The sequence below is a fragment of the Danio rerio genome, chromosome 25, assembly GCF_049306965.1.
Source record: "Danio rerio strain Tuebingen ecotype United States chromosome 25, GRCz12tu, whole genome shotgun sequence".
Lineage (NCBI taxonomy): Eukaryota > Metazoa > Chordata > Actinopteri > Cypriniformes > Danionidae > Danio > Danio rerio.
The window spans coordinates 37,896,731-37,907,500 of NC_133200.1; the positions used below are offsets into that span (position 1 = coordinate 37,896,731).

The 10,770-nt window shown below is 39.2% G+C and overlaps 1 protein-coding gene across 7 annotated transcripts in view; it reads left to right on the plus strand.

Moving 5' to 3' along the window:
* The window catches only part of gas2a (growth arrest-specific 2a), a 50,335-nt gene that overhangs the window by 24,478 nt on the left and 15,087 nt on the right, over window positions 1-10,770 (plus strand). For 4 of the 7 annotated variants that reach the window (XM_073943397.1, XM_680348.9, XM_068217579.2 and 1 more), the window contains exons 4-5: window positions 6,086-6,227; window positions 9,909-9,972. In XM_073943397.1, coding sequence (XP_073799498.1) covers window positions 6,086-6,227; window positions 9,909-9,972 — 206 coding nt within the window. Of the gene's footprint in view, window positions 1-6,085; window positions 6,228-8,900; window positions 9,619-9,908; window positions 9,973-10,770 lie in introns of those variants that run through there. The other 3 variants (XM_073943398.1, XM_073943399.1, XM_073943400.1) reach the window with 3 other exon arrangements.

The following is a 10,770-nucleotide window of genomic DNA, read 5'->3' on the forward strand; positions in this document are numbered from 1 at the left end:
TATATTTTTATATATATATATATATATATATATATATATATATATATATTTTAAGAATCTGTAAAATGCATGTGATGTGATCAAGAAATTATACATTAAAAATGAAATAATAGAAATAAAATATATTTTTTTCTTGCCAAACATGGCAGGTAAAGTTTATAATGTATGCAAATGTAAAATATTTGTCTGAATATTCGCAATGAAATGTTAAAGGGCCATGAAACCCCCTTGTTTCAGCTGGGTGTTTTCAAACCTCTAATTTGGGGAAAAAGTCAAAAGTGGGCGTGTCCAGCTCTGTTTAGGGGGGAGTGTCGGAGGTGCAAAAGAGGGAGAGTCTGTAAAAAAATTAGCATAAAAATGGGAGTGTCGGTTTGGCCTTATGCTGATTTTCAGAGACAAAATGTGTATATACACACACACACACAGGGGAGAAAGACTGACTGTGTTTACATGGACACCAGTAATCAATTTTTTTTTGCCAAATTATTAAATGATGGACTTTAACTGTAATTTGGGTCTTTTATTCAGGAATTTCATTCATGCTCCTCGTGATAAATAAGATATTTAATTCGAGGAACTGCTCTGAGTGTGTATTTTTCATGCAATGTTTGATAACGCATTGCGAATAAGAGAGAAAAAAACCTCCGCATTTCCCCAAAAATTAGATGGGTAGGTAGCGTCAGAAAGCCGCGTGTGTTATTCCTTTCACAAAATACGGTGAAAATCCTACACGATGGTAAGTTTGATTGCGGTGCTAACATGTTTACACGTGTAATAGTTCGATACGACTAACTTTGCCATTTGGATAAACAAAAAGCACTGGTTGCTCACTTACCAAATCTGTAGAGATGGAACAATCAACACCAACTAGAGCTGTGTCTTTATTAAGAGGAGACGAGCAGCAAATCCGGATCTCACCATTTCCAGATGAGTAAAGCTCTCGGGTAAACAATGTTCCTTGGACACATTGTTGTTGAGCGTTGCACTGTAATCAAAGCTGCGCTCTCATAGAGGGAAAATTAAAACAAAGCCTTAACTGCAGCAGATTATAAAAGCAACACTGCACGCTTGTTTTGGCAACTCAACGTGGTGTCTTTCTGCCGTCTGAACACTGTAACATTAATAAATATTAATGAAGTTGCACAATAGAGCGCGCTGATTGGTTTGAACCAAGCCTTACCCATGCATTAATGCAGCACACTCGGAGACGTAATAAGGCACTCCCAGGTACACACGTCCAGTCTACACGCTGGAATACACGCTAAGATCTCATGGCCGTGACGCAGCTTCAGAAATCAAACCGGAAGTACAGATTTGCTCAATAATGGCAATTTTCACTTTTTAGTGAGATATACGTGTCCTAATGGTCTTTTTAGCATTGTGGGACACATATACGACTGTTAATAGCTTAAAACATGTGTTTTGGTGTTTCGTGACTCTTTAAAGCATATTTTGGCAGCTTTGTACGCTTTACAGATGCTCTCTAGATATGTACATCACACTAAATATGTAAAGATGACTTAAAGTGCTTGTTCAACTCTGTGTAGATCAGTATGAATGCATTAAACACAGTAATACCGCAAAACAGTGCTGTAGGGACTTGGCATGTTTCATTTAGCGAACTGCATCCAGTTGACATATTGAAAACAGGTATTTATTTTAATTCCATTGCTGATGTTTTTTTGTGATAGGATAGTGTTTCGAACAGTGTGTTAGCATGTCTGCTGTAGTGTATGTAAAATGAGCTCATATGTTGGCTGACACACAGATTTTCTTACGGCATGACATGTTTCATGCTAATCTAGGGCTCCTGTCAGAGTTTGCTTCTGGGAAACGTAGCCCTTTGGTCTCGCAGGACAGAGATTGGATTACGAAACTATTCACTGCACTTCACTCAATATTTTACAGTCGTACAGCTCCAATACGGATCCATTCACATCAGCGATCTTGTGAATACTTAGTTTGGCCAGCCTTGCTGTTAGTTAATATCGTCAAAACAAGAGAGTTGAGCTGTTTATAAAGACCATAAAATAATTATACTTAAAGGGATAGTTCACCCCAAAATGAAACTTTACTCGCAGTTTACTCTCCCTCGAGTGGTTTTTAAACCAAAATTGCTGAGTTTGGTGTATATATTTTGATTGTATTATATGATTTTGATTGTTATTATATTATAAAAATAATTATTATTATTTTTATAAAAATTATTTACCCCCCCCCCCCCCCCCCTCCAATTTTTTTTTTTTTCCTTTTTTTAAATATTTCCCAAATGATGTTTAACAGAGCAAGGAAATTTTCACAGTATGTCTGATCATATTTTGTCTCCTGGAGAAGGTCTTATTTTATTTTGGCTAGAATGAAAGCAGTTTTAAATTTTTTAATAAACATTTTAAGGTCAAAATTATTAGCCTCTAAGCTATGTGTTTTATATATTCAGACTTCAACTGTAAATCTATATAAAATGTTGCGCTTCCCGCTTTCCTATCTTAATTCGGCTTCAATTACTTCTGGGATATCTCGAGAGTTTTGCACACAAGTTTGCATTGAAGCATCAAGAACACATCAGGGAACTTTCACGCGTCGTCCGTTCTTATGTTTTGGAACTGAAATTTGGTGGTTTTACACGATTACACAAGGACGCACAATCGCTGAAGAACGCATATTGAGAAACAGCCATCATTTCATACGTCACTGCTTATAGATCAATTCGTACAAATGAGCTAATAAACTGACAAAGCAAAAATAGTTAAATTTTCTCAAGATCAAACACACCAAAACTGTTATTTTAAGTTTCATTTTTAGTTTTACTGTTTGCTAAAGCAAGGTGGCGCAGTGGGTAGTGTTGTCGCCTCACAGCAAGAAGGTCTCTGGTTCGAGCCTCGGCTGGGTCAGTTGGCATTTCTGTGTGGAGTTTGCATGTTCTCCCCGTGTTGGCGTGGGTTTCCTCCGGGTGCTCCGGTTTCCCTCACTGTCCAAACACATGCGCTATAGGAGAATTGATTAACTAAATTAGTTGTAGTGTATGTGCGTGAATGAGTGCGTATGGGTGTTTCCCAGTGGTGGGAATTCCACTGTGGCGACTCCTAATTAAAAGAAAATGAATGAATGTATTTAATTAAATGATGTATGAATAACTTAATAATTGTTACCGTCAGGCTTTATTCTGCAATAACGACCCCTTCTTTGTCTTGTACTTCTTCCCGGCATTCCAGTGATCATGCATTACTTCACAGGAGGACCTAATACTTTAGAAACTGCTCATTGGGGAAACTCGAGAATGTTCTGGAAAAGCGAGAGAACACAATACGTTCCAGCTACTAATACGTTCTTCCAGCATGACCTCACCCAACCTTTCTGTATGAAAACACACACTGGATAAATCCCCTGCTGAGATTCCAGTGGGATATTTGCACACCGGCGTTTATCCATCACTGTCACTCATCCGTATTGATTATTGATTAGAATGAGGGAGGATCGTGTTTGTGGAAGCATGTGTGATATTAGTAGCCTGGAAAGTGATCCGGACCCTTACTCAAGGCTAGGATGATGTCTGCTATAGTTAAAGAGAAGAACGGTAGAGATTGAGTGAGAAGGGAAATAAGGAGGGGTGAGATGGGAAAGGGGGATTTCTAAAACTTTCTCTAAAAACCCCCCAAATGCATGGCCAGTAACAAGCTGTTCTGATTTATTGGTCTGTCTCAGCCACCCTAAAAAGTCCTGCCCTCATATATAAACCCATATGAATGGATACTCTGGTTTGCAGTGCAGTAATTGTAAGATAAAAACTATATGTGCTCTGCTTTGAGACTTTGTGCATAGTTTTCTTTTCCTCAAAAGACTCTATTCATGCCAAGTGAGATGGAGTTCATTCACAAATTATAGTTGCGTATTGAATGACATAAACGTACACCCAAAGAGCTGTGGTGAAACACTGCTTGAGAAATCAATTCTGAGAATGCATCGCGATTTTCTCTTGAATCCCGTCTGGGCTTAGTTTTTAACATCAGATGTCGCTGCATGCTATACTGACAGCCATACTCTGCTGTTAAAAACTAGCCTATAGCACCCTCTGCTGTTAAAAAGTAGCCTAGAGCGCCATCTGCTGTTAAAAACTAACCTATACAGCGCCTTTTGGTGTTAAACACTAGCCTAGAGTACCGTTTGCTGTTAAATACTAACCTATAGATTGCCATCTGCTGTTAAAATCTAGCCTAGAGCACCATCTGCTGTTAAAAACTAGCCTATAGAGCGCCGTCTGCTGTTAAATACTAGCCTAGAGCTCCGTCTGCTGTTTAAAAGTAGCCTAAAGCGGCATTTGATGGTAAAAACTAGCCTAGAGTGCCATATGCTGTTAAATATTAGCCTAGAGCACCATCTGCTGTTAAAAACTAGCCTATAGAGCGCCGTCTGCTGTTAAATACTAGCCTAGAGCTCCGTCTGCTGTTTAAAAGTAGCCTAAAGCGGCATTTGATGGTAAAAACTAGCCTAGAGTGCCATATGCTGTTAAATATTAGCCTAGAGCACCATCTGCTGTTAAAAACTAGCCTATAGAGCGCCGTCTGCTGTTAAATACTAGCCTAGAGCTCCGTCTGCTGTTTAAAAGTAGCCTAAAGCGGCATTTGATGGTAAAAACTAGCCTAGAGTGCCATATGCTGTTAAATATTAGCCTAGAGCGCCTTCTGCTGTTATAAACTAGCCTAGAGCGCCGTCTGCTGTTAAACTAGCCTAGAACGATATCTGCTGTTAAAATCTAGCCTAAAGAGCTATGTGCTGTTAATAACTAGCCTAGAGTGCCTTTGTTGTTAAAATCTAGCCCATAGAGCGCTGTCTGCTATTAAATACTAGCCTAGAGCACTGTTTGCTGTTAAATACTAGCCTTTAGAGAGCCATCTGCTGTTAAAATCTAGCCCATAGAGTGCCGTCTGCTGTCAAATACTAGCCTAGAGCACCGTTTGCTGTATAAAAAAATAGGCCTAAAGCGCCGTCTGCTGTTATAAACTAGCCTAGGGCAGCGTCTGCTGTTATAAACTAGCCTAGAGCACCGTCTGCTGTTATAAACTAGCCTAGAGCACCATCTGCTGTTATAAACTAGCCTAGAGCAGCGTCTGCTGTTAAAAACTAGCCTAGAGCAGCGTCTGCTTTTATAAACTAGCCTAGAGTGCCGTCTGCTGTTATAAACTAGCCTAGAGCAGCGTCTGCTGTTATAAACTAGCCTAGAGTGCCGTCTGCTGTTATAAACTAGCCTAGAGCGGCGTCTGCTGTTATAAACTAGCCTAGAGCGCCGTCTGCTTTTATAAACTAGCCTAGAGTGCTATAAACTAGCCTAGAGTGCTGTCTGCTATTATAAACTAGCCTAGAGTGCTATAAACTAGCCTAGAGTGCTGTCTGCTATTATAAACTAGCCTAGAGCAGCGTCTGCTTTTATAAACTAGCCTAGAGTGCCGTCTGCTGTTATAAACTAGCCTAGAGCAGCGTCTGCTGTTATAAACTAGCCTAGAGTGCCGTCTGCTGTTATAAACTAGCCTAGAGCGGCGTCTGCTGTTATAAACTAGCCTAGAGCGCCGTCTGCTTTTATAAACTAGCCTAGAGTGCTATAAACTAGCCTAGAGTGCTGTCTGCTATTATAAACTAGCCTAGAGCACCATCTGCTGTTATAAACTAGCCTAGAGCGCCGTCTGCTGTTATAAACTAGCCTAGAGCGCTGGTTGCTGTTATAAACTAGCCTAGAGCGCCCTCTGCTGTTATAAACTAGCCTAGAGCGCCGTCTGCTGTTATAAACTAGCCCAGAGCGCCGTCTGCTGTTATAAACTAGCCTAGAGCGCCGTCTGCTGTTATAAACTAGCCTAGAGCGCCGTCTGCTGTTATAAACTAGCCTAGAGCGCCATCTGCTGTTATAAACTAGCTTAGAGCACTATCTACTGTTAAAAACAATCTTAGAGCGCCGTCTGTTGTAAAATACTAGCCTAGAGCATCCTCTGCTGTTAAAAACTAGCCTAGACCATCCTCTGCTGTTAAAAACTAGCACTGGTATCCATCTTGCATCTGAGACATTTAAAATGCAAATGTTTTTTTTCCTCTGTTTCAGTCGATCCCCTGTCGCAGGATTCCCTGTCGAGCCAGCGCTGCATCTGGCACCTTCTTCGCGCGGGACAACACCGCTAACTTTCTGTCGTGGTGTCGAGAGGTGGGCGTTGGAGAAACCTGTCTGTTTGAGTCCGACGGTCTCGGTGAGTCTCTTCAACAAACTATAAATCAGGTCTTTTATCCACATGGGGTTTCTCTGAGAGGTTTTTAAAGGCATACTTCAAACGAATTTCTTCACCATTTCTTCACACTCAAGTGGTTTGGACTTTCTGGTAATGCTTTAGAATAGCGGTCCATTAAATGTTAATTACTAACATTAACTAAGCACCAACAAGCATTTATTGATCAAAGTTCAACATTAACTGATGCATAATTAACGTCCAAAGTTCTACTTGTTAACAGTAGTTAATACACTAACATGTTAACATGAACTAATGTTATTTAACTTAAATAACTTACGTTAACGAAGATGAATAAATACTGTAATAAATGTATTATTCATTGTTTGCTCATGTTAGTAAATACATGAACTAATGGACTGTTATTTTTAAGTGTTACCGAATTCCCTTTTCCTATTGTGCGTTAAACAAGCAGCCATTAGCATCCAAAGTAGGAATAAAAAAATACAATGTAAGTCAATGGCAGATTTTTCAGTATCTTCCATTGAGGTCAACTGAAAAAACTCAAACAGATCAGGAACTAGTGGAGGGAGAACTATCACTTTAAGTCTGATTCATTGCAACAACTGCAGCTCTGTGCTTCTAGATGACAGTAAATGCTCTGAGAGTGTGTGTTGGACCCTCATCAGACACAAAAACAACAGATGTCTGATTCTGCCCACTCTAAATGTTGGATGGTTAAACACATCCAGATTTTTACGTTCTGAACGATGTTTTTTAATGGTTTGGTGAACATAAAGGAGGGGTTCGGTTTTTGGAAGCATTGCGGGAACGTTACCTGAATGTTTTCTGAACACTTTGAAACATTTTTCAAAAAGTTCGATGAACTAAATTCAGTTCATTTCACCTTTATTTCTATAGCGCTTTTACAATGTAGATTGTGTCAAAGCAGAGTAACACAGAAGTTCTAGTTAACTAAAACAGTGTCAGTCCAGTTTTCAGAGCTGAAGTTCAGTTAAGTTCACTGCTGTGAGTCCAAACACTGAAGAGCAAATCCATTGATGCGCAGCTCCACAAGTCCCGAACCAAGCAAGCCACTGGCGACAGCAGCAAGAAAAAACTTCACCAATTGGCGAAAGTGAAGGATAAAAACCTGGAGAGAAACCGGGCTCAGTTAGGCACAACTGTTTCTCCTATGGCCATACTTCTTGTGCAAAGCTGTCCTCCACTCTATATCTTGGGACCATCTCTTCACAAGTCTTGAATCCCATCGATGGAGCTGCATTGTCTCTAGGGGCCTCGGGATGAGTATCCTCAGTTGGAAATAGAGAATTTAAAGAGTGTATTTAAACGAGATGCAAAAATGGAGTGTTATAAATGAAGATAGCGGTTATATAAACGTATAAGCATATGAGAGTTTCTAACACAATGTCTGGTGCATTAGGGAAGAGTTGTCAAGCCAGCTCACCTGCATGGAGCACATTCATGCATCAAGCAGTTATGTGATGCATGGTGTGTATGCTTTCTTAAAAAGATCCGTCTTTAATCTAGTTTTGAACTGAGAGAGTGTGTCTGAGCCTCGGACATTATCAGGAAGGCTATTGCAGAGTTTAGGAGCCATAAATGAGAGGGCTCGACCTCCTTTAGTGGACTTTGTTATTCTGGGTACTACCAGAAGCCCTGAATTTTGAGATCTTAAAGAACGAGTTGGGTTGTAGCGAGACATGAGGTTGGTTAGATAAACAGGAGCTTGATTATTTAAACCTGTATAGGTAAGGGGCGATATTTTATAATCAATATGAAACTTAACAGGCAGCCAGTGTAGAGAGGATAAAATTGGGGGGATATGATCATATTTTTTAGGCCTGGTATGAACTCAGGCAGCTGCATTTTGTTCTAGCTTTTTTTTTTTTATTCTAGTACATGTTTTTCGTTGTGGATGCTCCTCTAGCCACAACCCAGTATTGGGAAACACCCAAACACACTCATTCAAACACACTCATATACACTACAGCCAATTTAGTTAATCGATTCCCCTATAGCGCATGTTTTTGGACTGTGGGAAAACCCAGCCGGGACTCGAACCAGCAACCTTCCTGCTTTGAGGCGCCACTAATAACCACTGAGCCACCGTGCCGCCAAGATGCATTTCTTTGATTAAAAAAAAACATTTCAATTCTATTAGTGTGCTTTGTGGAAACTGCTGCCTTTTTGGCTGTTGTCAGTGTCACAGCTGACTGCCTGTAAATCCCAAATCTACAAAAATAAAACAACTTATTGCATTATCATTACGCTACAGAATAACCAGATTTGTAATGCTCGAAACAGCAGTTTAAGAAGAAACAGTTTATATTTATTCCAGATTGTTTGTTGGTCATGTACAGACGTTGTTCGCAGATGCATTAAACAAGTGAAAATATGGAAATGGTTTAATAAAAACCCCTGTGAAGCATTTCTGGAATGTCCCATGATGATCAGACTGTTTGTGGGTCAGTTTTCCTCTCTGCATCTCTCGAAACGGTGATGAACTCTAGAGATTCAAACTGTTTTCAAGGAGGAACGTGTGTGTGTGTGCGCGTGTGTGTTCTGGTCCTGTAAACAGTGTTATGCTGCTGTGTATGAGGACTCCACGTCTGTCATGTGTCAGATCTGTTCCAGGTTGAGTTCTGCAAAAGCTCCTTTATGCTTTGCTTTCAGCACATGTCTGAGAGAGCAGGAGAGAATAACAAGTGTGCCTGAACTACAGAAAGATGCAGAGAGATGGGATGGGGTCATTAGGGAGGACAGCGCAACTCCGCTTCCGAATGCAGAACCAAACGTTTCTCCTCCCACCAGACTTGCACATGCAAAGGTGTGAAATGGGTTGACTTCCACACTCCTAGGAGATGCTTTTGTGAGAAACTCGAGCTGGAAAAGCCTTCCTAGCATTCCGTGTTGCGTTATTGTTGTATCATATATCACATACACTCCTATGCATTCATTCATTAGTACATTTTCCTTTATTAATCAGGGGTCGCCACAGCGGAATAAACCGCCAACTGCATATGTTTTACGCAGCGGATGCTCTTCCAGCTGCAACCCAGTACTGGGAAACACCCATACACACTCATTCACACACACTCATACACTACGGCCAATTTAGTTCATCAGTTATAGCGCATGTGTTTGGACTGTGGGGGAAACTGGAGCACCCGGAGGAAACCCACACCAACACGGGCAATATATGAATATGAAAATATATATTTTGTATTATTCTATATAAACAAGCACACACACTTACATAAACGCTAATCATTAGAGAACAATGGCATCTTATTGCACCATACTTTGATTCTGATGATTAATTAAAACATAATTTTTCTTCCTTTTCCCCCCTCAGAAATAGCTAAATAAGCGATGGACGCATTATATTCAGGTGGGATGTGCTGAGGTTTGATGTGGAGGCTTAAATGCATGTGTGTTGTGTCACCATCGCTCACTGCACTGAATCATGGGAAATGTAGTTTGTGTGCTCCACACTTCCATAAGAGAAGCATGTGTTGTGACCATCAGCGAGTGCACTAGTGTGGTGAATTACCGTTTCATCATCGTCATCATCACCATCATGCTGTGTTTCACCAGTTGTTTTCAGTCATTGTTTTGTTTTATTTGTGCAGTGTGTCAGATACAGTTGCTCATGTTTTTGTATTGTTTTTTTATTTCTAGTTTTACACAAACAGCAAAGAGAGGTTTGTCTGTGCCTGCTGGAGCTGGGAAGAATAGCAGCCAGGTAATAATACCATAAAACATAAATTAATATAAAAGATAACAAGCATATGGGCATAATAAAAATGTCTATTTATTTTGTGTGTTAAAATGTCATTAAATAAAGCAATAAAACAATCATTTTTAATTGGAAAAATAAATACAAAAATTTACACAATTGTTTAGTTTAATTTATGTTTTAAAATGTAAAAGAACATTAATAGTTAATCACATTTTACCTCTTAAGGCCCAAGGTGTTTTTTTGCATGCATTTTTTATTTTTCTTTGCTATTTGGGCTTATTGGAACCTAATTAGTATAAAAATATAAGTATCCTCTTTTGATATGACTTACTTTTAGGAAACAAATGATGTCCATATATGTGGACTCGTGGTCCCAATTTACGTGAAACACTTTTTCCTGAATGTTTTCAATGCATATTTATCATAGAACATTTTTGGAACATGTTTTGACTATCAGAGGGTAAAAAAAACTTTTTTTTTCTCCCATTTTGGACAACTAAAAATAGGGTTTGGGACATTTCATATGCTGCAAAACAGTTGCAGGATGACAATGTATGTCTTTAACAAAATATAAAACTTTCAAAGTATTTTAAGTAAACACTTAAGAGCTCAAATGTGCTGTCCACGTATGTGGACACTCAAGCCCTAGGAGGTTAAAAGGACAAATTAATAGACATTTATATTTAATTTATGTTTAAAATGTCATTTAATAAACCAAAAAAGTAAATGTATACATTTAAATTGATCTAAATATGAAAATGTATATAAATAAATCACATTTAAATAAAAAGACATCTTTTA